At 42.4% G+C, this 27,319-nt stretch overlaps 1 protein-coding gene across 1 annotated transcript; it reads left to right on the top strand.

Annotated features, from left to right (window-relative positions):
• The first annotated feature begins 126 nt into the window (after positions 1-126).
• LOC106589661 (piggyBac transposable element-derived protein 5) lies at positions 127-26,681 on the top strand. The gene is made up of 7 exons (XM_014179905.2): positions 127-801; positions 4,906-5,336; positions 11,266-11,400; positions 12,558-12,738; positions 20,707-20,904; positions 23,847-23,952; positions 25,785-26,681. Exons 1-7 carry the CDS (start codon positions 489-491, stop codon positions 25,978-25,980), a joined length of 1,560 nt encoding a protein of 519 aa, XP_014035380.1. The 5' UTR covers positions 127-488; the 3' UTR covers positions 25,981-26,681.
• The last annotated feature ends 638 nt before the right edge of the window (positions 26,682-27,319 follow it).

The raw sequence follows: 27,319 nt of genomic DNA, 5'->3' as shown, positions 1-27,319 counted from the left end.
GTATATGCCGTTTCTAACCGCATCAGAACACAATTCTGCTTTAATACCATAAGATTTGACGTTGCAGTGAGATAACAACGCTATTGGCCAGTACAGGAGAGCAACCAGGTCAGCTGACGTGTAGATGCCGCGTATTCATTGAGGTCTCTACACAGTACGAGCCACCAACGAAATAGCTGGCCCAACCAGGATGCGCAGAGAGTGATAAATATTGATAATTTCGGTCTCTGTGCGCAGCGCCGAGGGGAACTTCAGTAGCCTTGATGAGGACAGCTCCCCTCCGGTTGATGCTTTGAAGAAAGGGGAGAGTCGAAGTTATCGCATCACAAGCCAAGTCTGCAGTTGGCCTAGAATAATTATCAAACGCGCACAGTGGGAGTGGACTGTCATCTCCCGTGGGTAGGTGTGTGTGGCACGGGTTTTTCCCCAGTATAGTTGCATGCCGAATATTGTGCGGTGTGGTAAGCTACCAAGTGCATCGACGAGCGATGGCGGAATGTGGAATGAAGGCGCTGTCTGTCCTGGAGGCGGCCCGCTCACGCTACGAGAGCTTGCAGATTTCAGATGATGTTTTTGGGGAATCGGGAGATGACAGTAGCGACAATCCCTTTTACAGCACTTCGGGTGACTCGAATTCGGATAACTGTTGCTTGGAGGCCGGGGATGATCAAAGGGCAGGTGAGACTGGGAATTGTCAAAACGGAGGTCCACCCGGCTCTATCTCAAAGACTCAAGCAGAGGAGGATGGATGGAGCGACACACTGCATGATATCACGGTGGCCCCCTACAACGACACATATGGTATGTAATTTCAAGAATAAAGCCTAGCTTGAATTAATAGGTTAAGGTCATTATCTCCATCGTGTATGTATGTATGTATGTATGTGTGTGTGTGTGTGTGTGTGTGTGTGTGTGTGTGTGTGTGTGTGTGTGTGTGTGTGTGTGTCCATCTAATGAGCAGCCTATGATTGTAGGTCCTGACTGAACAGCAGGCCCAGAGAGTGAGAGAGGAAAAGCCCAAGTTTCCTTTAATAAAGGATCGTGACACAATATGGATGAATTGGTTGGAGAATTGTGGCTTATATGATTGGTCAGAATCTCAGAAACGGTGAAGTGGCAGTCTGGGAATGTGGTGCAGACACAGGACAATGAGTTAACAGTGAGCAGACAGACATGCTGCTCTTCCAAATGAAGTAGCCCAGGAAATGAGAATAGAGGACAAGTTGCAGAGGAGCCTAAGTGAATTAAAGACAATATTGGCACAGAACACATGTTTGAGCACTCTCTCTCCGCTCTCTCTTCGCTATCTCCAGACACAAATAACATTGTGCAACATCTTTGCCAGTTCGGCCACATGTATTTGTCAACTAAGGCATTGTAGTATGCCAATGTATATTTTGGACCAGCTGCCATTGTAAAGGAATACTGAGCAGTTGCATGTCATGCTTAAAGGGGTAAACCATACTAGTACCAGCAACAACCTAATCAAATATGTAATATTCTTATCCTTACAAATGTCCTGTAAAATGATCAATGTATTACAGATGATTATCAGTCATATAGAAGTAAAACATAGCCTTATGGATGTATCACACAACAAGTGTAGGCTGAGGTTCCTGCCTTCATCATTGCTCTGTTTGAAAGCTCTGTCACTGAGACCAGATGTGACTTGCAAATAAATGCCTCCCTCTCGCTACATGGTGGTCTGGGGGTGCATTGTGCCACAGTCACGACGTGAGAGAAAATCATGCCATCTGCCTGTAGGCTTAGGTATGGGCGTTAACACAGGCAGTGACAGGTGGTGGTGTTAGCCAATGCATTTCAGGCACAAGGCATTTCTTTGGGAATCACTTCAGCATACAGAAGTCTTTGTCTACACTACAGTATGTGTGGCTGTCGCATTCTCCACTAGAGCCAGGTTTGTTTTCTCACACTCACCACCAATAGCATTGGGCCAGTAACCAAAAGGTCGCTGGTTCGAATCCTCAAGCTGGCAAGGTGGAACATTCTGCCGTTCTGCCCTTGAGCAAGGCAGTTAACCCCCCCAACAACACCTACTCCCCAGGCACCGATGACATGGACATCAATTAAGGCAGCCCCCCGCACCGCTCTGATTCAGAGGGGTTGGGTTAAATGAGGAAGACACATTTCGGTTGATTGCGTTCAGTTGTGCAACGGACTAGGTATATCCCTATAAGTTATTTGAGACTTTTGACACAAATGATAGTGCTGGCAGGTGTATTGAATGAGCAGTAACAGCTTGACTGCATCAAACCCATTAGTAGATGAGCAAATAGGCAGGACACAGGGCTGGTGTGGCCAGGAAAGATGAACGTGAGGTGGTTCTGTGCTAACTCAACTGAAGGTTTGGATGCAGCAAGCTGGTGCTCACTGAGGACAAGGATATCCAGTGCAAGGTCCAACTAGAGAAACAAAATGTTCATGTGAAGCTTGAGATGTGGGTTTGACTTTGCTGACAGAGTAAATATGGGAACATTATTCCTACATACAAAGATAAAACCTTTGAAAAATGTCTGCACAACATGCAGTTTTCATAGGCAAAATGAGAGATGGAGTCTGTATGATTGATATTTAGTCCATTATGAAAACCACACGGCTATAACAGGGATAGGGAGTACTTAGTAAGCATATCCATGGGTCTGAAATGTCATCCTATTGGTTTACATCATTATCCTAGTAAAATCCCTGCGGTGATGCGTATGCACATTAGGACAACCCCCCCCCATGGATTACAGTCTATTACAGTAGATTTTATTACAGTATAATGTATAACAATATATTATGTAAAATGTTTATGATAGAAAGGCTTTAGAATTAATCCAGCTCCATTTCACTTTATTGAATGACACTGCAGTATTTTCAGTCATTTCAGACCTATTAATGTCAAAAAGGTGCAAGTCTGTTTCCGTGCCTGAAAGACTGACATTTGATTTCAAAACCTACATAATCTGGATCCAACCCCCTGCATTTATTGTGTACATTACTGTAGCTGTAGAATCAGTGTCTTCCCACTTGGCACAGACGTCAATTCAACTTCTATTCCACGTTGGTTCAACGTAATTTTGTTGAAATGATGTGGAAACAATGTTGATTCAACCAGTGTGTGCCCGGTGGCTTACTTTTGAGGTAAACGCAGCTAACACAGTAATCTTTTCGATCTGAATGATTAATCAAGCCTAATAAAAATGTATCTCTTACAGAATATGTACCATTATATGTTTTCTGTGGAACTCTGCCATGTGGTTGTTTGTTGCCTGACAAAATAACGTACATCCTAGTTTAAATTTGAGCTATAAAGGCAGGATTATGGGAGAGTAGTATATGCAGTGGTGAGTGAATGCTTTTGAGGCTTCTCTTACTGATGTCTTCAGTAGCAGAAGACTTCTTAAAATCCTTAATCCTATGCTATCAGTTAATGGTGTGAGATAGAAATAATGTATCGTAATGTTCTGAAAATGTGGGAAAACTCTTCTCAGAATGGAATTCTTAGTCAAGGGAATAAAACAATTATATTCCATAAAAAAAGATGTATTATGCATAGTATTTTTGGTATGACTTTTGTTTACTGTATTGCTTTTGTGGAAGCCTGTATGAATCTGTCTTTGGAAATCCCTGCATCTAAGGCAGTCATGCTGTATTTTGCTGTCAAGTTTGAAAGTCGACTGGATTAAATGAGTGGTTTTTGAAACAATTTCTGCAGTGTGAGACACCCTTTGGCCTGAAGCCTACTTAGATGCATCTCTCTCTCAGGCTGGGTTTGAGGAATTGGTGAGCTACAATAGTTACAAACTATACAGGACTAAGTGCTTAAAAGTAACGCTACAATTGTTACAAACTATACAGGACTAAGTGCCTAAAAGTAACAACTTGCAGCACGGTCAACCTGGCCTGTACATTCAGTGCAAGAGTAGTAATGTAAAAATCTACTGTATTTCATCAGCAAACTAAACTAGTTAATTTTGGTCCTTTTTAAGACCCAACATTTTCCTAGGGACATTAGAGAGGACATGAGAATCTTCCTTTTAGCTAAATAGCTTTTAAAAATTGGCTAACCCAAACAGTCTTCCTTACGTGGTTAATTGGGCCTGAATTAAGACTGCTGTTTAGAGACATTTTCTCACTCCAGTAAATGTGCTTGCTACAAGTGTGCCAAGGAAAATAGGTCTGACTCTCTCTCACACAAATAACAGCTGATCATTTTATTACACCTTATGGATCATCAGCTTTCAATTGAAAGAGAGTCACGCCTGTCTATTCTCTATTAATTGGCTCTAAATGCTAGAGTTCACTGTCTGGAAGTCTAAGTCAGTCTTAAGGGAGGACCACCTTACCTGAGGTGTGTTTAATCTTACACATTGCCAATTTAGTTAAATGAGAAGGTAAGATTTTCATTCACCAAGTTGGCCTTGACTTGATTAACATGCATGGGAAACTAGTATGTCAATGTCGATGAGTGGGCTTGACCTAACGAGGTTACAGCTGTCGGCTTGCATAAGCAGGAATTAATTGTGTTTCATCTGACATGTTCGAGTACAAGACAATGGCTGTTTTCATCCACGATAGTGTTGTAACATATTATATTAATGAACCATTTCTTCAAGCCCAAAAAGCGTTATTCTTGTTTCGATGACATTATGGTTACTGTCATGTTGAATAGAAGTTGATTGCAGCCCTAGGGTTGACAGTGACCTACAATCCAAATCACAAAGACCAGAAAGAAATGTTGGTTCATACGCATTGTGCTTTTTTTAGAGTACAAAATAACTCTATGCACAAAAGAGCTCCATACTGTCAAAGTACTGTAATTAACTTTTTTTTTTATCTGTCGTTTTAAAAGTAAGACTCAATTTACATCCGTGTCTCTGTCTCTCTCCCTGTCACCAGGCCCTATCCAGAGAATGCCAGCCACAGCCACTTGCATGGACTTCTTCCAGCTGTTTGTGCCCGACAACGCCATCCAGAACATGGTGACGCAGACCAACATGTACGCCAAGAAGTACCAGGAGCGCTTCGGCAGCGACGAGGGCTGGCGGAACGTGACGGCGGCCGAGATGAAGGCCTTCCTGGGCTTCGTGACTTCCACCAGCGTTCACCGCTGTGAGTCAGTGCTCAGCATCTGGAGCAGCGGCTTCTTCAGCAATCGCAGCATTGCACTCAAGATGAGCCAGGCACGCTTCGAGAAGATCCTCAAGTACTTCCATATCGTGGCCTTCCGCTCCAGCCACGGCAGCCATGGCCTCTACAAGATCCAGCCCTTCCTGGACTCACTGCAGCAGTTGTTCGGCTGCAGCACCTTCCGCCCCTCTCAGACTCAGGTATGGCGCTGGGCTGCTGTGTGAACTGTTTAGCTTTGGACACGTTTAGTACAGATGACTAGGGGTTGGAACCAAATATATTTATTTTCCCCAGTTTCTTTTGATCTGTTACACTGTTACGACCAGCAGAATAATGTCCTGAGCCCATCTATAATTTGGCCCAAACCACTACCTACTGTATTTATTTATTTATTTATTTTGCTCCTTTGCACCCCATTATTTCTACTTGCACTTTCTTCCACTGCAAATCTACCATTCCAGTGTTTTACTTGCTATATTGTATTTACTTCGCCACCATGGCCTTTTTTGCCTTCACCTCCCTTATCTCACCTCATTTGCTCACATTGTATATAGACTTATTTTTCTACTGTATTATTGACTGTATGTTTGTTTTACTCCATGTGTAACTCTGTGTTGTTGTATGTGTCGAACTGCTTTGCTTTATCTTGGCCAGGTCGCAATTGTAAATGAGAACTTGTTCTCAACTTGCCTACCTGGTTAAGTAAAGGTGAAATAAATTTAAAAAAGATAGGTAGGTTGTCTTTTGGACAAACATTCCTGGAACAATAGTACATTGTGTCCTAGTTTAGAACAGACTCACAGTTAAATATTCAGCTCCCAAAGCACTTTTCTGTGAAGAGTAAACTTGTTTTCTGTCTAATTAAACTCTATTCAAATGTTAATCTCACATCTGGCAGCAGCTGAATAACATGTATTTGGATTGTCTAATCAGGAAGGATTGGTTCAGATTAAGTTCAGAAATAAGCCAAAGCACACAGAATATCCTTGCTGCATTTTGAAATGATTGAGATGAGCCAATTTGCAACCTCCCATGAAGAATCCACCATCTCTTTCAGAACCTTGGCAATGTGAACTTTTCTGAAAGGAGGACAACCTGTCTGTGTTTCTGGGCCAGGAGGAAAACGTGGGCTGGGAGGAAAACGTGGGCTGGGAGGAAAACGTGGGCTGGGAGGAAAACGTGGGCTGGGAGGAAAACGTGGGCTGGGAGGAAAACGTGGGCCGGGAGGAAAACGTGGGCCGGGAGGAAAACGTGGGCCGGGAGGAAAACGTGGGCCGGGAGGAAAACGTGGGCCGGGAGGAAAACGTGGGCCGGGAGGAAAACGTGGGCCGGGAGGAAAACGTGGGCTGGGAGGATACGAAGTTGAAATGTTGTTGACCTTACAGAAATAACTACATGTGATTGCCACTGTGTCAGGCCATGGCAGGGATTTCTCATACCTGTCCACCATTCTACTTCAGTTTTAAGTTACTGCTTTGACACATACATACCAATATGACAACCCATATAACAACCAATATAAATCACATTTTATTTGTCACATGCGCAGAATGCAACAGGTGTATAACTTTACAGTGAACTGCTTACTTACAAGCCCTTAGGCAACAATGCAGTTTTAAGAAAAATACCTAAAATAAATAAAAGTAACAAATAATTAAAGAGCAGCAGTAAAATAACAATAGCGAGGTTATATACAAGGGGTACCAGTACAGAGTTAATGTGCGGGGGCACCGGTATAGCGGGCAAGAACACGGGGTGGCAGGTAGCCTAGTGGTTAGAGCGTTGGGCCAGTAACCGAAAGGGATCTGGATTGAATCCCCGAGCTGACAAGGTAAAAAAAAATCTGTCATTCTGCCCCTGAGCAAGGCAATTAACCCACTGTTCCCCGGGCGCCGAAGACGTGGATGTCGATTATGGCAGCCCCCTGCACCTCTCTGATTCAGAGGGGTTGGGTTAAATGCGGAAGACACATTTCAGTTGAATGCATTCAGTTGTACAACTGACTAGGTATCCCCCTTTCTCAATATGACAACCAATATAACATTTTAGTAAAGAAATAAGAAGGAATGCAAATGCCCAATCAAATTGTATAAATTGTATAACACGTGTTAGGGCTGTGATGATACCAGTATCGCAATATTTTTTTCCATGCCAAAATTAAATCACGAAGCAGACCAAACTCTGTGGTCCTTTTTAAGGCTCAACTAAGAGCAATAAACAACTTCTCTGATAGAAAATGCTTCCATTCAGCCACAAGAGCACGAGTGAGGTTGGGCACTGATGTTGGACGATTTAGAAGATGAAGTCTAATTCATCCCGAAGGTGTTCGATGTGATTTAGGTCAGAGCTCTGTGCAGGCCAGTCAAGTTCTTCCACACCGATTTTGACAAACAATTTCTGTATGGACCTCGCTTTGTGCACAGGGCATTGTCATGCTGAAACAGGAAAGGGCCTTCCCCAAACTGTTACCACAAAGTTGGAAGCACAGAATGGTCTAGAATGTCATTGTATGCTGTAACGTTAAGATTTCCCTTCACTGGAACTAAAGGGCCTAGCCCGAACCATGAAAAACAGACCCAGACTATTATTCCTCCTCCACCAAAAATTACAGTTGGCACTATGCATTGGGGCAAGTAGCATTCTCCTGGCATCCGCCAAACCCAGATTTGTCTGTCGGACTGGCAGATGGTGAAGCGTGATTCATCACTCCAGAATTTTCTTTTTTCACTGCTCCAGAGTCCAATGGTGGCGAGCTTTACACCACTCCAGCCAGCGCTTGGCATTGCGCATGGTGATCTTAGGCTTGTGTGCAGCTGCTCGGCCATGGAAACCCATTTCATGAAGCTCCCGACGAACAGTTCTTGTGCTGACTTTGCTTCCAGAGGCAGTTTGGAACTCGTTAGTGAGTGTTGCAACCCAAGGACAGACAATTTTTACGCTCTACACTCTTCAGTACTCTGCGGTCCTGTTCTGTGAGCTTGTGTGGCCTTCCACTTTGCAGCTGAGCCATTGTTGCTCCTAGACGTTTCCACTTCACAATAACAGCACTTGCAGTTGACCGAGGCAGCTCTAGCAGGGCAGTAATTTGACTAAATAACTTTTTGGAGAGGTGGCATCCTATGACAGTGCGACGTTGAAAGTCAGTAAGCTCTTCAGTAAGGCCATTCTACTGCCAATGTTTGCCTATGTATATTGCATGGCTGTGTGCTCCATTGTATACACCTGTCAGCAACAGGTGTGGCTGAAATAGCCTAATCCACTAATTTGAAGCGGTGTCCATACTTTTTTGTGTATATAGAGTGTATCTTAGATTCATTCTGAGTATTTTGTGGAAGTATTACTGGCTTTGTTCCTATGGTGTCCCATGGGGGACAAACATCAATAACTGCCACATCGAACCACATCCCCAAGACTGATATCTAGTTTTTCTTAATGAGAAACGGGTTGAATTGGTGCATTCATTCGCTCTTTAAAAACCTGCTGTGTGTAAAATATGCTATAGTTTGGAAAATAAATAAATGTAACTCTGGATGACAACATAATGATGTTTGTTTCCAACATTAGGGCTGTTTTCCTAAAGAAGTCAAATCTGCTTTGTGTTTTGTTTAATTGTCACGATACTAACGAGTATCGCGATACTGGTATTGTCCCGGCCCTAACACTTGTATCTGAGAATAACTCTGGGATGCGCCCAATGTGTCAGTCAAGAAGTCGTGTATTCTCAGCTATATACACAGTGTACAGGAGGCTGACAGAGTTTTCCTCAGCGTGCTCCCTGGTGATCAGGCATTGCGCGTTGCATGTAAATTCCATGTCAGACATGGCGGATCAAAGCGGGGCACTGCTACCTCCCGAAGCTGACAGGAGAGGAGTTCTGAGAGGGCATTTCCCTTCCCCTCTGCTCTGCTTCACTCCCAGGAGTTTAAATGGAAATGATGCAGACTCACACAGTCAGAGCTGAGGGATAGGGAATGCACCTTCACACCACAGCCTCTGGCCCAGATGTCAGGGCCCCCAAGGCTGGAGTCTGGACACCGCACAGCACTGATGATAGCCTCAGTAGCTCAGCTCAGATAAGGGTGTTTCTCTCGCTCTGGTTTTCTTGTTTTCTCTCTGTGTGTGTACAATCCAACAGGCACTGTACAAAACCTTTTTATCATTTGCCAATGCAAATACTTTCACCCAGACATTACTTTCTTATTATCTACACTTACTGCCCAGTACCGTCTAGTAGCTGTAAAGGTATGATGTAAACATACCCTCCACAGTGGGATGTGCTGCTAACATGTCTCTGATTGGGCTGCCTCTGTCTGGGGCTCTGATCAGCACAGACTAGGGGTGGATGTCCTGTCTGAATAATGAATGTATTTTCCCTGGCTGTGGTGAAGAAAAATGGTCTACCCAAAATGTTCCATGTACTGTTTTTGCTGTCTGTGAAGCCTACCTTCTTCAGCTTCTGCCTTTTTACAGATTTACAGTAGGATCTTAATTTGAGCCAGTTTGCTACAGCAGAAAATTAATCCTGCAGCAACAGGAAATATTATTTAGTATGTGGATTATAATTGATGGACATTTTGATAGGGGTTGATACATTTTTCGTAAGGTAAAAATCTAGTCTGAAATTTCAAAGTGGAAATTACAAACTTCAGAAGTCTTTTTAAACCTCATACACTACACATTTTACATTTCCTGCATTGCAGGAAAGTTCTCCTGCAAAAGGGTGATCAAATTAAGATCCTACATCTGTATAATAAGCATAACAAAAGCCTTTATAGAAATGTGTTAAGTGAAGTTTCTACTTTAAGATGAAAGGAACTGTGCATGTCAAAGCGGATAGTGCCTTCCAGTGCATCTCTGGCATAGCAGGGGTTCTTTGGGAAATAAATTTAAAATTGCTGAGCTTTGTGTCATTAACAATTCTGCTTAGCTAGCTGTAAAAAAAATAATAATAAAAAATCTCATTAACTAGACAACACAAACAACTCTGTTTAGAGATCTAGCAAATTAAGGTCTGGCAAATAGGTGTACCTTTTTTTTGTTTCCACCGCTATCTTCTCAGACACTGTGTATTTCCCTCAGGTAAGGGTTGTCAAACTGCCACTGATCTTAGCTAATGCAGTAGCTGTCAGCAAGAGACAGAGAGAGAAGACCGCTATAATTAATCTGTATCATGGCCTCCACTGAGATTAAGTCATTGGGGTTGAGAAATGGGTTTGATAGACATCCAGCCGCCACAGGCCAAAGACCAATAGAGCATAACAGATGGTTGTAATTTACCAGTAGAGCACTTAGAAGGTTATGAAGGACAGGTCTATAGCCAGGCAGCAGGGAAAAAGTCAGACAACACACATTTAAACAGAATGTGTTCACCTGTCACTGACTTCACCCATGCAGGAATAACTATGAATTCTTTTCAAATCCTTTTGTGAATCATTTTCTGGATTTTCAGGAGACCTGTGGATAGCTATGAACAGTTGCTGATCGTTTCCAACTGAATAATTACTGTCGCAAACTCCTCTTGTCAACGTTGTCTCTCTCTTTTTTACCTCTTTGACTCCCTGTAAAGAAGCCAGGTGTTTCTGTTGTATCATCACAACAAATCGATAGGGGTGAAAATCAACCTGGAACAACCTCATCACACCTTATCTACAGTGCTCAATCTGATACAGACACACTCATCTGTTGCAGGTCTGAAATCCCTGCTCCCTAATGAGTTCTGGCTCTCCTGCAGACCGAGCAGATATTCTGGGTACTTCAGTCAGGCGGTGTGTCTGTGTGGCTCCCCAGTGGTAGGAGGTGTGAGTTAATTAACAGAGAGGTAGCAGGCAGTACATATACAGTATTGGCTTGTTCTGCTCTGGGCTAAACAAACACCACCTGTGCCTCGTTGTGTCTCCTTGGTCCCGTTGGGAAATCACTGGCTACGCATGCCTGGGTCCTCCATCCACTTTGATATCCTACATTTTGTGATAAGATGCTACCTAGCCTTAGTCTGTAGTCCACACACATGCAACTTACACAGTACAATCAGTCAGAAACCGCTGCCATGGTACCATCCCTGGTTATATACCTGGTCTTGGCTGAATGGATGCCTTTGAATATGAACTGTATATTCCCACTGTTCCATAGGTGCTCCATGAGCCTCTGATTGATGAGGACCCGGTGTTCATCACCACCTGTACGGAGAGAGAGCTGAGGAAGAGGAGGAAGAGGAAGTTCAGTCTGTGGGTCCGCCAATGCACATCCACTGGCTTCATCTGTCAGGTACTGTGTGTGTGTGTGTGTGTGTGTGTACATGCATCATGTTATGTTTGTGTAAATGAGACAAAGGGAGATGGTGAGGGCAGTGGAGAAAAAATGAGGGGAGGGACTGTACTCTAACCTCTTGGATTTATACTCTTATATCCGGGAGCTAGTGGTTTGCCAACTTTGTGACAAAGACTGTGCACCTTCAATTACCCCTTGTGAAACCTCACCGGGATTTACACAAGACTGCCTGCCAGGGACGGCAGGGTAGCCTAGTGGTAAGAGCGTTGCAAGGTTGCAAGTTCGAATCCCCGAGCTGACAAGGTACAAATCTGTCGTTCTGCCCCTGAACAAGGCAGTTAACCCACTGTTCCTAGGCCGTCATTGAAAATAAGAATTTGTTCTTAACTTTCTTGCCTAGTTAAATAAAGGTAAAATAAAAAATGTATTTGTCTAGGCAAATTGTGTGATTGGATGACTCAATCAGTCTCCAGACCCAATGTTCTGTTGTTGTTTCCCAGGAGTTAGGCTTTTACAAGCCGATCGGTTTCTTTTGGCTCTGAATTGCTTTCTTTTATGGCAGAAATGTGCCATAGGGAGAAGAGGATGGAAAAAAAAAAAAAGTCAAAAGTTATAGAGCGAATCAATGGGATTCCATTAGTGCAATGCCCAGTCACTGCTTGGAAAATAAAGTACCAGTCCACTTAGTATAATTGCTCTCTGCTCTTGGTGGGTGTATAACCAAATGACTGCTGCCCCAAGCCTCAAACAGATCCAGGAAGGCATGAGAATTAATGGTTATGCACGCCCGTCCCAGTTGGTGGGAAGAAGAATTCATCTATTATGTATTTTCTTACGTAATTCACAAGACAACGACTGTTAATGTCTTATCTATTACTAAACAACAGGGTTCATATTGTAAATGATAAATTACATTGTGTGATGATAACGAGCGTATCAATCAATTTGTCTGATCAGAGTAAGATTTACGTTGTAATCAATGGAGCTAAGCCAGGCCAGTGATTCAGATTGTAGGAGCCACATCAAGGTCGCTAGTTGGAACACTTGGAACGATAGCTGCTACACAGATCATTCCTGAGGTAATGTATGTATTGATTTCTGCATGTCAGTGTATGACATTATCATGGCTTTGACTGTCTGTATCTCTCTTCCAGATCTATGTGCATCTAAAGGAGGGCCAGGGTCCTGACGGGTTGGCCACCCTGAAGAACAAGCCTCAGCTCCACAGTATGGTGGCCAAACAGCTGTGTCAGAACCTCTCAGGCCGCAACAGCATCATCTTCACCGGACCCAGCATCACCAGCCTCAACCTGTACCAGGAGTTTGAGAAACAGGGTATATGTTAATCTCAGTCTGTCTCTTTTTCCCTCTCTCTGTCTCTTTCTCTCCTCATCACTTTCTTTCTCTCTATCCTTTCTCTCTATTAAAAACCAAAAACTGTTTAAATGGGAAGGAGGCATTTGTCTGAAGCTTAAAAAGTAAGGAAATTCAGGAGCGCCACAATGCTTATTCCACCCATGCTCTACCAAGGTTTTCCAGCACACAGCTACAGTTGCTATGTTGGTATTGTACTTCAAACTATGTGTAGGCAGGTTGCTTAGGATTCAAACCTTCTCAAACAGGCAAGTCAGTTAAGAACAAATTCTTATTTACAATGACGGCCTACCCCGGCCAAACCCGGACGACGCTGGGCCAATCACGGCCGGATGTGATGGAGGCTGGATGACGCCTCTTGCACCGCGATGCAGTGCCTTAGACAGCTGCGTTCATGTGTGTGTTAACTATTTAACTGTACGAGAATGCTTAAAGGGCTGCAAAAAATAAATATCGGTATTGTTTTTTTTTTGGCAAGGAAAATATCAGATATCGGTATCAGCCAAAAATGTCATATCAGTGCATCACTAGCTTTTATACTTACAAGACCATCAGACTTGATTGAGCTGTTTTGTCTTGTAGTAATGTGGTGCGTTATATAATAAAATCCTTTTTTGGTCAGTATGGTGCCCAATATAACAACAGGTGGTGGTGGTGGTGTGTTGGGCACAGATAGATAGAGCTTGTCTGCATTCCTTATTTCTGTAACTAACTGTTAGCTTACCTGTTTAATATTAACATAAGCTCAGAACCACGTGTGTTTCAAACATGGTCCTGTTTAATCAATTGCTTTGCTGATCAATGGACAGTTCATTACTTCTGTCAAAATAATATGTAGCTTAAAGTTATGTTTGTACTTGTATTTCTTTTTGTAATAAAGATGGTGATGCAACAATAATACACATTTACAATAGGCCTATATCTAAAAATACATACAGCCGAATTATATATATATATCATTTTAATAGCATGACACCGTAAAGTCCATTGTCCATCTGAAGAGAGTATGAATTAGGCTGTTTGAGAAGGTTTGAATCCTAAGTACTCTGCCTACACATACTGTAGTTTGGAGTACAATACCAACATAGTTACTGTAGTAGGTCAAAGCTGTGTGTTGGTAAACCTTGGTAGAGTATGGGTGGAATAGGCATTGTTGTGCTCATGTGAATTTCCTTTCTTTTTCGGCTTCAGACCAATGCTTACCTCTCACTTAAAAGATTGTTTTTTTGGTTTTAATTTCCATGTTTTTTACACCGGAAGGTGGTTATTCAACATTATTATACAACTTTATAACACAGCAGTAAAAGTAAACAATAATGGCAACATAAATAATGTAGTTGTTAGTATTTATTTAATATTAATAGTTGATTTTCCGGAGGGAAGCGAAAAACCAGAAACCCATTTAAGTAAATATGTAGTAAACTGGATTTTATTCCCTGATCTCTCTTAAAACAATTGAGCACACCTGATTTTGGTCTTCATGAACAGCTAAGGTCTTGATGAACAGCTGAGTAGTAGAATCAGGTGTGGTACTGGGCTTGAATACAAAAACATGCATAACCCTGTGGATCTTCAAGAGCAATTTTGGTAACTCCTGATACAAATGCTGCTGTGAAACACGTGTAAAATAAAAGTACAAAACACTCTTAAGAAAAATATATATACATATTTACAAATCTGACATTGGATAGGTGCTCTAATTCCTTTAGCAACAAATGTTCTTAGTAATTCTGTACACAGCTGTCCAACTCCAGTAAAAGACCATACATTCCCACATTTATAAAGGGTAGTGTAAATATGAAAACATATGGGAATACTCACAAATTTGGAACAGAACATAGATTTTAAGTATTGTCCGAAGTACCATGTGTACTGCTTCCATTTGAATTTTTTTAAGTCGTTTGTCAGCTCTACATGGGCCAGCTTGCATTTCTCCCTGTCAGGCGCATGCCCACAATCCACCACTCTGCCATAAAGCACTATGTCCTTGGGCAGTACCGTAGGGATAGCGTGTAATGTGCATTTCAGAGATGAGGCCAACGACCTCTTCCTTTAGAGTCTGAGAGCAGGTCTCCCCTCCGTTCTAGCAAAACGCACGCAGTAGTACACACCACCACACTCACTGACACTTGCCTGCCACTCCACGAACCCAAAGGCTCTTTTAAGAGCCACTTAATAAATGAAAGTGTGTGTGGCGGGAGGGGGCTGTCAAAACTATAAACAAATTAATCGTCCAAATGTATCCTCCGGGAGGCAAACCCACACTCTTCAGATCTATAGACGGATAACTAACGATTACACTACAAATCCTGTTCTTAAAAAATGTAGTTAGACAGACCATTTTAAATGGACAGACTGGAAGCACCTGTTCCAAAATGATTTGGTTTATTCACTCTATACTGATTTGAATGTTTGTTTCTCGCACTTGGTTAAAATACAGTAGTCTAAAACAGTTGATTTTCTGAAAACAGACTCATGTAATAATGAAGCTAAGTTAGCAAACATGTAATTTTATTTTGAATGCGCAGCAATGGCGTACAATTTAAGCAATCAGAGAGGGGGTTCGATTAATCTGGCCCAGGGTACACCGGGCTATGAAAGTGGGGAGGGTCGGAAGATAAAGTGTTTTTATCAAAAGTAATCCATTTTGCACGTGAACACAGAATCCTACTCATTACTACACGTGCTTGATTTGAGCCGACTGTCGGAAAGAGCGGGGCACCTGGCTCACGCCCAGGAGGCAGCCTGGTTCCAAATCGAATGCAATCAGCATTTAGCCTATGCAAAAGATGCCTACGTACACTGGCTCCCGGGCGAGATTAATCGAACCCCCTCAATGATTCTAAAGTTGTTTTACCTGGGTGCACAGTGTGCAGCACCCTCACCCCCTAACTACTTTACTTGTGGATGGCGACTTCAGATTTTCTGGGAACACACTGAAAAGTAACTTGACACCATTTTAATCAGTCAGTACAAATGTTGATTATAATAATGACAAGAAAGCAGGAAAGGGAGCGTATGCCGGACCTGATAAATTGTCTGATGCTAGCGTGCATTTGCTTACTTGTAGTGCACAACTGAACTGAGACATGTGCGTTTGGGGTTCAACCATTGACTACAGTGCCTTGCGAAAGTATTCGGCCCCCTTGAACTTTGACCTTTTGCCACATTTCAGGCTTCAAACATAAAGATATAAAACTGTCATTTTTTGTGAAGAATCAACACCAAGTGGGACACAATCATGAAGTGGAACGAAATTTATTGGATATTTCAAACTTTTTTAACAAATAAAAAACTGAAATTGGGCGTGCAAAATTATTCAGCCCCCTTAAGTTAATACTTTGTAGCGCCACCTTTTGCTGCGATTACAGCTGTAAGTCGCTTGGGGGTATGTCTCTATCAGTTTTGCACATCGAGAGACTGAAATTTTTGCCCATTCCTCCTTGCAAAACAGCTCGAGCTCAGTGAGGTTGGATGGAGAGCGTTTGAACAGCAGTTTTCAGTTCTTTCCACAGATTCTCGATTGGATTCAGGTCTGGACTTTGACTTGGCCATTCTAACACCTGGATATGTTTATTTGTGAACCATTCCATTGTAGATTTTGCTTTATGTTTTGGATCATTGTCTTGTTGTAAGACAAATCTCCATCCCAGTCTCAGGTCTTTTGCAGACTCCATCAGGTTTTCTTCCAGAATGGTCCTGTATTTGGCTCCATCCATCTTCCCATCAATTTTAACCATCTTCCCTGCCCCTGCTGAAGAAAAGCAGGCCCAAACCATGATGCTGCCACCACCATGTTTGACAGTGGGGATGGTGTGTTCAGGGTGATGAGCTGTGTTGCTTTTACGCCAAACATAACGTTTTGCATTGTTGCCAAAAAGTTCGACTTTGGTTTCATCTGACCAGAGCACCTTCTTCCACATGTTTGGTGTGTCTCCCAGGTGGCTAGTGGCAAACTTTAAACGACACTTTTTATGGATATCTTTAAGAAATGGCTTTCTTCTTGCCACTCTTCCATAAAGGCCAGATTTGTGCAGTATACGACTGATTGTTGTCCTATGGACAGAGTCTCCCACCTCAGCTGTAGATCTCTGCAGTTCATCCAGAGTGATCATGGGCCTCTTGGCTGCATCTCTGATCAGTCTTCTCCTTGTATGAGCTGAAAGTTTAGAGGGATGGCCGGGTCTTCGTAGATTTGCAGTGGTCTGATACTCCTGCCATTTCAATATTATCGCTTGCACAGTGCTCCTTGGGATGTTTAAAGCTTGGGAAACCTTTTTGTATCCAAATCCGGCTTTAAACTTCTCCACAACAGTATCTCGGACCTGCCTGGTGTGTTCCTTGTTCTTCATGATGCTCTCTGCGCTTTAAACGGACCTCTGAGACTATCACAGAGCAGGTGCATTTATATGGAGACTTGATTACACACAGGTGGATTCTATTTATCATCATTAGTCATTTAGGTCAACATTGGATCATTCAGAGATCCTCACTGAACTTCTGGAGAGAGTTTGCTGCACTGAAAGTAAAGGGGCTAAATAATTTTGCACGGCCAATTTTTCCGTTTTTTATTTGTTAAAAAAGTTTGAAATATCCAATAAATGTAATTCCACTTCATAATTGTGTCCCACTTGTTGTTGATTCTTCACAAAAAATTACAGTTTTATATCTTTAAGTTTGAAGCCTGAAATGTGGCAAAAGGTCGAAAAGTTCAAGGGGGCCGAATACTTTCGCAAGGCACTGTATATGCGGTTCATAACTACACTGAACAAAAATATAAACGCAACATGCAACAATTCATTCGATTTTACAGAGTTACAGTTCAAGAAATCAGTCAATTGAAATAAATTCATTAGGCCCGAATCTATGGATTTCACATGACTGGGAACATAGATATGTTGGTCACAGATACCTTAAGGTAGGAGCATGGATCAGAAATTAGTCAGTATCAGGTGTGACCACCATTTGCCTCCTGCAGTGCAACACATCTCCTTCACAATGATTTGATCAGGCTGTTGATTTTGGAATGTTGTCCCACTCCTCTTCAGTGGCTGTAGTTGCTTGATATTGACAGGAACTGAACATGTCGATCCAGAGCATCCCAAACATGCTCAATGGGTGACATGTCTGGTGAGTATGCAGGCCATGGAAGAACTGGGACATTTTCAGCTTCCAGGAATTGTGTACAGATCCTTGCGACATGGGGTCGTGCATTATAATGCTGAAACATTTACATTTACATTTTAGTCATTTAGCAGACGTTCTTATCCAGAGCGACTTACAGTAGTGAATGCATACATTTCATGCATTTTTTTTTTTTTGTACTGGCCCCTCGTGGGAAACGAACCCACAACCCTGGCGTTGCACACACCATGCTGGCGTTGGAAACACCATGCTCTACCAACTGAGCCACAGGGAAGAGGTGATGGCGGTGGATGAATGGCATGACAATGGACCTCGGGAGCTTGTCACGGTATTTCTGTGCATTCAAATTGACATCGATAAAATGCAATTTGTTCGTTGTCCGTAACTTATGCCTGTCTATACTATAACCCCACAGCCACCATGGGGCACTCTGTTCACAACGTTGACATCAGCAAACCGCTCACCCACAAGACGCCGTAGACGCTGTCTGCCTTCTGCCCGGTACAGTTAAAACCGGGATTCTTCTGTGAAGAGCACACTTCTCCATCGTCCCAGTGGCCATCGATGGTGAGGATTTTCCCACTGAATTGGGTTACAATGCCAAACTTCAGTAGGTCAAGACCCTAGTGAGGACGACGAGCACACAGATGAGCTTCACTGAGATGGTTCCTGACAGATTGTGCAGAAATTCTTTGGTTCTGCAAACCCACAGTTTCATCAGCTTTCTGGATGGCTGGTCTCAAACAATCCTGCAGGTAAAGAAACGGGATGTGGAGGTCCTGGGCTGGCGTGTTTACACGTGGTCTACTGTTGTGAGGACCTCCTGCCAAATTCTACAAAATGATGTTGGAGGTGGCTTATGGTAGAGAAATGAATATTATCTGGTGTAACCGATGTGAAATGGCTAGCTAGTTTGCAGGGTGCGCGCTAATAGCGTTTCAATCGATGACGTCACTCCCTCTGAGACCTTGAAGTAGTTGTTCCTCTTGCTCTGCAACGACAGCGGCTTTAGTGGCGCAATGGGTAACGATGCTTTGTGGGGGACTATTGTTGATGTGTGCAGAGGGCCCCTGGTTCAAGCCCAGGGACCCTCTGGGGTCTGTTTAATCAACTTCTTGATATGCCACACCTGTCAGGTGGATGGATTATCTTGTCAACGGAGAAATGCTGCACGAAATTTGAGAGACAAAGCTTTTTGTGCGTATGGAAAAATGTTGGGACCTTTTATTTCAGCTCGAAACGTCTTCTTTTACCATAGGCTTGGTCTATGGCGTATTCTACCTAGCTAGTTTTTCAATGCCCATTGTAAGGCAGCTAGCTAGCAGTGTGACCGTTTCCCAAAGTTTGGCATTGGCTTTGATCCTGCTTTGAACCTATTTAGCTAGCTAGTTTTGTGGAACAATGTATGATCTATTGTGGTGCATGAACTGGACATATGTGCTAGTCTTACATTGGCTAGCTTTGCCTAGCTAACGTTAACTGGCTATCATAGCAGCCAAGGATGTTCACTATCTTATTTCTGCATATTTGTTTCAGCTTTGATTACACGCAAGTGTCTAGGTCAGTAGTTTACACATGATGACTTCAGCCTAATGAAAAACCTTACGTTCCTTGTTTGTTGGTTAGCATCCTAGCCAAAGTTAGCTCTCATCTGACTGACCTAGCTAATTAAAACAAACCCACATTCATTGGCTAGTTAGCTACCTTTCTTTGCTTGTTTGTTAGTCAGGTAGCTATCAGCTGACTGGTGTTAGCTAGCTACAGAGGCTAGCTGCTGGAATTTGGACAAGCAACCTAACGTTAGCTAGCTACCTAGCTAATCAAAATGTATGTTTGCATTTTTGATTAACCTCAGCTTGAATACAACTATATAGCTAGCTATCGACATTAGCCTAGGTTTTTGCATACACTTATGACTGGCAGCCTGGTGCAAGCAGCTGTTGTTGTTGCTATCACCCCAACAATAATCTGTCTCGCTCTCTCTCTCTCTCTTTCATCCTCTTCTTTTCTTTATCCCTTTCTCTCTCGCTGTACAGTATGTGCTGTAATCTCCTTTCTCATCACTCCCTGCTCATCCCCTGCTGTTTTTAATTACCATACATGTCCTCCTGCTACTGTAGTAATGAAAAAGAAGACCGTCAATTGAAGTTAACCCTGACAACCAACATGTGAATTGTTTATTTTGCTGCGTCCATGCCTACCACCCACTAGGCTGCACAACCAGACATAGAGTAAACAGTAAAGATGACGTACAGTAAATTCTCCCAAGGCTTATTTTGGAAACCTAGACCACCAGTTCATCCTACTGTTTTAATTAACAAAGTGAACAGCCTGGTGAGAGGGGAAGTGATGCCACAGTAAACCTGCCTCGTAGCCCTGCAGCAGCTGACATAGAGATATTAATCATGTTCAGCTCCAGCTCAATTAAAAACGCCATTGTCTTTCTTTTACCCCTTGCCAAGTAAGAGAGAGTGTGAGAGCGAGTCTGTCCTCTAGGCTTTATCCTCTGATCTCAATCTGAACACATACTGGCCACCTGCAATCTGTGCCATCTATCATTACTGCAGGTGGTTTGAGAGAATGGGCTTTAAGAAAGAAGGGGAACTAGTCAGCTAACATGTACAGATTATACAGTGTGGTGGTTAGTTCAAATATAAAGTGCCTCCGACATTTAAAGGAATCATGTCAACTCCATTCATGACATTTATATCTGTAATGTTCTGTATGTTGCACCACCCTGAATGTGTCCCAGATGTCTAAAGGTGTGTGTTTGTCCTCTGCCAGAGATCTACTGCTGTGGGCTGCTGAGCACCAGGAAGAGTGACTGCACCGGCCTGCCCCAGTCCATGCTGGTGAACCCTGAGAGCCCCCAGCAGAGGGGCCAGTCCCGCAGCATGATGAGAGGTAACACCTCCCTCATCAGCTGGTACAACAAGGGACACTTCCGCTTCCTTACCAACGCCTACTCACCCACCAAGAAAGGTAAGGAGACCTGCTTTGGGACCGATGTGATATTACCCATGTTTTCTTTTTCATACATTTTCATTCAGAACATGCATTCAGGGGGATGTTTAAATAGTATTCAATCATGGGCATAGATTTTAGAGTGAACAGCCTTCAATTTTAAAGCAAAATGTTTCTCTTTATTTTGATCATGTCGACCTACTGTGTCAATATAATGCTCTGAAATGGAGCATCATTATGAAGCTCTTTAGGGCTGACTGATACAGTATGAGTCACCACCCACCATTGACATGATGTGGATTTAACAGACCATAGTAACTCCTGGTTATTAATGCACTCTAAATCTACCCTGTAGACTGTGAGAAACGCTGATGTAGCACCTCATCACTTTGTCTCGCCCTGTATGAGTGATGTTCAGAGATAATGGAAATGGGAGAAAATCCCTGTTACGTGGCATGTGAAAGGCTCTCACCCCACACGTTTAATCCCATTTGTAAAATAAATTAGATGGGAAAATGCATTACATCTGGATAGATAAACAGCAAGGATCCAGAGTAGATGAGTGGAATTGAGGGGTTGGATTCTGTTCATGGCTGTGTTAAAAGAAGTGCTGAATTTTTTTAAGTGTTTGGGAGGATTTTTCTTGTTGAATACAATCTGAATTAATCCTATAGAAGAGCAATGGTCACCAACCTGGCGATCGACTGGTCGATCTCCAAGGCATTCCTAGTCGATCATCAAACATTTCTGTAAAAAAACTCAACGATAAAGCTTTGAGCTCCTTTTTTAATTTTTAATTTACGTTTCGTGCTGTTGGTGGTAGGTGCACTTGATTTAGCAGCCCTAACGCCAGGAAGGCAAAGTATTCCCATTTTGAACCATTTCATGTGTCTGAAGGTAGAACTCCGCCTACAGAGAGTAAATCAAGTGCACCTATAGGCCTACGGCTGGCCAATCAGATAGCTCAGATCACCACGTCTGCACAGTTTCCTCGAGCCATAGACTAAAACATTTTTAACATTTTTATTCACAAAGTTGAGAATTTTAAACTTTTAAAACCATGACTAGAGAGAGACTCAACAACTACAGCAAATAGCTGCTGTTTTTATGAGTAAGTTCATGTTTGACAGTGCTGAATAACAACTTAACACTTTGTTCAACACTTTTATAAGCATTAAAATGCACGGTCTCCCTACTTCCACTCACGCTACAAAAAGCACCGCAGCTGCAATGAATGAGTATAGTGTTCCGATAAACTTACATTGTTATTATTAGCAGCTTGCAGCTTTTTTTTTAGGTCAAGGAATATTTCACTTTCTCTGGTCATAGGAGTAACAACATAAATTGGTGCATGAGGCAGGAATAATGCAGTGTGACTTGAGTTTCACCATCAGTTGGAAGACTGTGCCCCCTTTTCTCAGCGCAAGGAGAGAGGTGACTGTGGTGAGAGGCAGCCTCACCGCTGCTCCCTCCCATCAGACTGACAATCAGTCCAGTAAAAAAAAAAATGTCATGATTATGCTCACTCAGCCGGGCCTCACAAGTAATACAACAAATGAGCTAATACATGTGTGATCATATACCATTTAAAAAAATATATAATTTCAAAATGGTCTGAGAATAACAACATTGCAGAGCAATTCAAGCATAGGCGATATGCAGTGATGATGTATTAGGCCTTTAGCCTACTGTACAAACCTCATTGCTACAGTACTGTTTTTAATTGGTTAATGTTGTATAGGCTTACGTTTTTTAAGTCATGTTTAAAAATAAATAAATAATAATCTGAGCTGTAGATCTCGGCTTGCATTTTTACTCAAAGTTATCTTGACTCAAAAGGTTAGTGACCACTGCTATAGAGGATGTAGGTTATTTTTTGTTAGTTCTCATTGTCCAGTACAAATTATATCTGACTACAGATAATATAAGAACCCAAAATACAGCAAAACACAACCCCCTCCCAACCCAACCTCCGGTGTGTCCCTCCTATCTTATACAGACTAGACTAATTATTTTGTTTGGATAGCTACAGAGAGAACTATTTTACCTTTTGAATAAATAAACCACTGTATCGTTGGTGAAATGTCTATGAAATGAAGTGATCATGTGAAAGACTGAAGCCTAGGGAATGGTGACGGAGTCGGACATATTTCCAGATTGTATTTATTTATTTTATTTCACCTTTATTTAACCAGGTAGGTAAGTTGAGAACAAGTTCTCATTTACAATTTAGACTTTATCAAGTCTGCTTCCCGATTTATATTTAAAAATTATATTACATTTTCCCATCGACTTTTCTGAATATGCGCTTACTCTTTGATCTTGCATTTCTTTTTCAATTTACCCTCCTGTAACTTTCCAATTTCCATTCAACATTACGCTGTAGGACCTGAGTGAAATCTAGCGTCATTAGCATTAGATAGCTGAGGATAATTTCTAATGGAAGCGAGTCAGCGACAGATGGAGGTTCAGTCAAGAAAAACAAATCAACGACCTGCTAATGGCTCGATGTGATCCAGGCCACTACTTAGACTCGTTCCCTCGCAGCTACCTCCATAATTACACTGTAACTCCTCATGTTCATCTATCTTTCATGTGGTACACCCATGATCTGTTTTAGGTATTAGGTTGATACTTTTTATAAGGCGTTTATTCTAGCTACACTAGTAAGTGCGTAGTCATATTTTGCTTGTTAGAGAGCAAGGTATTTTCGGCAGAATATATTGGTTATTTTGAAGCTATAGTGAGAAACCATAATTATTAGACTTTGAGGCATTCAGTGTAGTTATTTACAGCATCACAACTGCACTCTTTATCCAGTTTAGTGTTATGTGTAAGATGATATGCCACACATTTTTGTATTATAATTTGTCACTGAGTTGCAATCTGAAAATATGATTACATAATACTTAAAAGAAAAACTCCCATTAGTCCTGTTTGAGTCATGTGTTGGGTTCTAGGGGTGATCATCAAAAGGAAAAGTGGTGAGATTCCCTGTCCGCTGGCTGTGGAGGCCTTCGCTGCACACCTCAGTTACATCTGCAAGTATGACGACAAGTACAGCAAGTGAGTGAATACTGGATGTATTGCAATCAGTTGTCATTCTGGGAGAAATGTGTTAGTCTATATGAATGTTCATCACAGGACAGGGGTGGCCAACCCTCCTCCTGAGAAGATACCCTCGTGCAGGCTTTTGCTCCAACCCTAGCTAGCACACCTGATCCTACTAGCTGCTAACGAGGACATTGATTAGCTGAATCAGCTGTGTTACAATGAGGTTGGAGCTAAAACCAGCATACCCAGTAGTTCTCCATGAGGGGATTCCACCCCTGGATATTTGTAGGTCAAGTGTATTGAAATGTAAGATCTGAATATGGCAAACTGTTCTGTTGTTCCTACAGCTTTGTGTGGCTTATTTCAAAGTATTTCAGGCTGCATTGGGACACGACAGCGGTTTCATCTCTAAGATCTCCTCCTACTGTGCTGCTAAACAGAGAGTCAGCCTGACTCCCCCTGTGGTGGGCCCATGCTGGGTGCTCACACACTCCCCGCCATGCAAGTCAGGCTCAAGTGAATCCTTCATTAATAATTCAGTCACAGCCAGACATTAATTGAGGAGGATCACTCTATAGCATTCCTTATCAGCCTCAAGCCAGAGATGGCGTTCCAGGTTTTCTTTTTGCAGTTGCGCTGTGCGGAGTCGGATTAGACCGTACAAACACCTGGAGAAGGAATTACATTGATGTCATATAGCAATCTTCTGAGATGCACAACGTGACAGTAAAAAAAGATGACCTGGGACACCACCAGGAACTCAGATGCCCTGTTTAAAACCACACACTATAAAGGAAAGAGATTTGAACTCTTAATTGCACAGTTATCGCACAAGTTTCTGTTCAAAGCGTGTCATGCTGGGACAAGATAAGAACTTGAGCTGCATACTGTATATCCATTGGAATGCCAATGATACTTGGGTAACAATTTGGATAGTCTAGAGCATCTACAGATGGACTATCTACTAACCCTAGCTCTAACCTTAACCCTTACCCGAACCCTTATTCTAAACACTAATCGTAACCTTAGAAAGCATTTGCTTATCAACAGATAGTATGACCATTTGTAGAGCAGCTACAGATGGAAAATCTGGACTATCCAAGTAAAGTGTGACCGATACTTGTTGCATTAGCATTTTATAAGAAGATACCATGAAAAACGTAATCCCTTTTCAGCATGGGACAGTAAATACATCCATAATACATCTACCTGAATTATGATTCCATCTGAGTTCATCAAGTGGAACACACATTTAATAATCTGGACTTCCTAATCCACTGGATGTGACACTTCATTGCAGTGCAATAGACTGGCTACTGTCAAGGGCCCACCCAGAGATTTCTATGTCACAAATGGAGAACAGTGCCAAGCGACATTAACACTGGTCAAAGACAGAAGACTTTCAATTAAGGGGACAAGCAGAGTGATCGATGGGATTGCTCATCACACACACACACACACACACACACCAGGGAGAATGGCTCTTATCTTCTCACCCTCTCTAACCTCTCGCTGCCTCCAATTAGTTTGGACAGTAATGAGATGGTGTTCTGTAGCTCAGAGGACAACACTTGTGGGCGTGGAGGACTGCAGATTACATCTGGAGAGCCAGAAACAGGGACGTTAGCTGAATATCGCTCCTCCTCACCGCTAACCAATGGCTCACACTTAGGAGGATATCTTGTCTCCATGACTGTCTGCGCTTCTGTCTGTCGTAACTCTGTCTAATTTCAGATGTCCAGTCAGATAACTGTATGTGATGGACATCAACATCTGACAAACCACATTTCCAAGATTCCATATAGCCAATCAAGGTTGGTCTTTTTCTATTTTTTTCCTTTCAGGTATTTCATCTTCCACAAGCCAAACAAAACGTGGCAGCAGGTGTTCTGGCTGACCATCAGCATCGCCATAAACAACGCCTATATCATGTACAAGATGTCTGATGCCTACCACGTCAAGCGCTACAGCCGAGCGCAGTTTGGAGAGAGACTGGTGAGGGAGCTACTGGACTTAGACGACTGCTCTCCCACCCAGTGAGGCGACCACATAATCTTTGTAATATACGCACACACATACTGTGTACACACACTGTCACATGTCTCACACGTACCCACAAACACACACTGTTCATCACATGTGAAACACTAACACACACTAACCAAAACACTAATAGATTTGTTCTTTACAATTGTAGACACTGGAATAGGTCATTCCTTAAATGAAACAATATTTTAACAGTGCCAAGTCTGGGTTAAATGGGTTGGGGGACCAAACCTCCAGGTTTGGAGAGCAGGTGTCTATATCTGTCGGAACGGTCTCCAGATTAAAGTTTCTTTACTGAGGCACAAAGCAGAGCCATTGTACAGTACACATGTCTCTATTGTTATTGTCACAGGCTGCATGACAAAAACACAGTTGGATAATGTACTGTTGTTCAATGTGCAGATTTCTTTTCTCTTTTTTTGATCTGGTTAAACATTGTTTCCATGTAGAGCAATGTCACTGTAATGTAAATCTATGATTCTATTCGACCACATATGGAGCAACATCTGGTGTGTTCTCTCCAAGATAGACCTGAACCACTAAGCAGAAATACTGTATGTGTGTATGTAGGTAGATATGTATGTATTACAGTACCAGTCAAAAGTTTGGACGCACCTAATCATTCAAGGGTTTTTCTTTATTTGTACAATTTTCTACATTGTAGAATAATAGTGAAGACATCACAACTATGAAATAACACATATGGAATCATGTATTAACCCAAAAAGTGTTAAACAAATCAAAATATATGTTAGATTCTTCAAGGTAGCCACTCTGCCTTGATGACAGCTTTGTATACTCATTGCATTCTCTCAACCAGCTTCACCTGGAATGCTTTTCCAACAGTCTTGAAGGTGTTCCCACATAGGCTGAGCACTTGTTGGCTGCTTTTCCTTCACTCTGTGGTCCAACTCATCCCAAACCATCTCAATTGGGTTGAGGTCAGGTGATTGTGGAGGCCAGGTCATCTGATGCAGCACTCCATCACTCTCCTTCTTGGTCAAATAGCCCTTATACAGCCTGGTGGTGTTTTGGGTCATTGTTCTGTTGAAAAACAAATGATAGTCCCACTAAGCGCAAGCCAGATGGGATGGTGTATTGCTGCAGAATGCTGTGGTAGCCATGCTGGTTAAGTGTGCCTTGAATTCTAAATAAATCACCGACACCAGCTCCTCCATGCTTCACGGTGGGAACCACACATGCGGAGATCATCCATTCACCTACTCTGTGTTTCACAAAGACACGGCAGTTGGATCCAAAAACCAATTTCCACTAATATCCATTGCTCGTGTTTCTTGGCCCAAGTCTCTTCTTCTTATTGGTGTCCTTTAGT

The sequence above is a fragment of the Salmo salar genome, chromosome ssa28 (assembly GCF_905237065.1).
Source record: "Salmo salar chromosome ssa28, Ssal_v3.1, whole genome shotgun sequence".
In the NCBI taxonomy this organism is placed as follows: domain Eukaryota; kingdom Metazoa; phylum Chordata; class Actinopteri; order Salmoniformes; family Salmonidae; genus Salmo; species Salmo salar.
The sequence above is the reverse complement of the archived record's forward strand: the minus strand, read 5'-3'. Positions and strand labels throughout refer to the sequence as shown.

What these genes read in the sequence shown, in the direction of transcription:
- LOC106589661 (XM_014179905.2), top strand. Translation starts at nt 489, where the DNA reads ATGGCGGAATGTGGAATGAAGGCGCTGTCTGTCCTGGAGGCGGCCCGC. An exon ending in CCCCTACAACGACACATATG is followed by an intron (nt 802 to 4,905) that starts GTATGTAATTTC and finishes CCCTGTCACCAG; the next exon opens with GCCCTATCCAGAGAATGCCA. An exon ending in CTACTCACCCACCAAGAAAG is followed by an intron (nt 20,905 to 23,846) that starts GTAAGGAGACCT and finishes GTTGGGTTCTAG; the next exon opens with GGGTGATCATCAAAAGGAAA.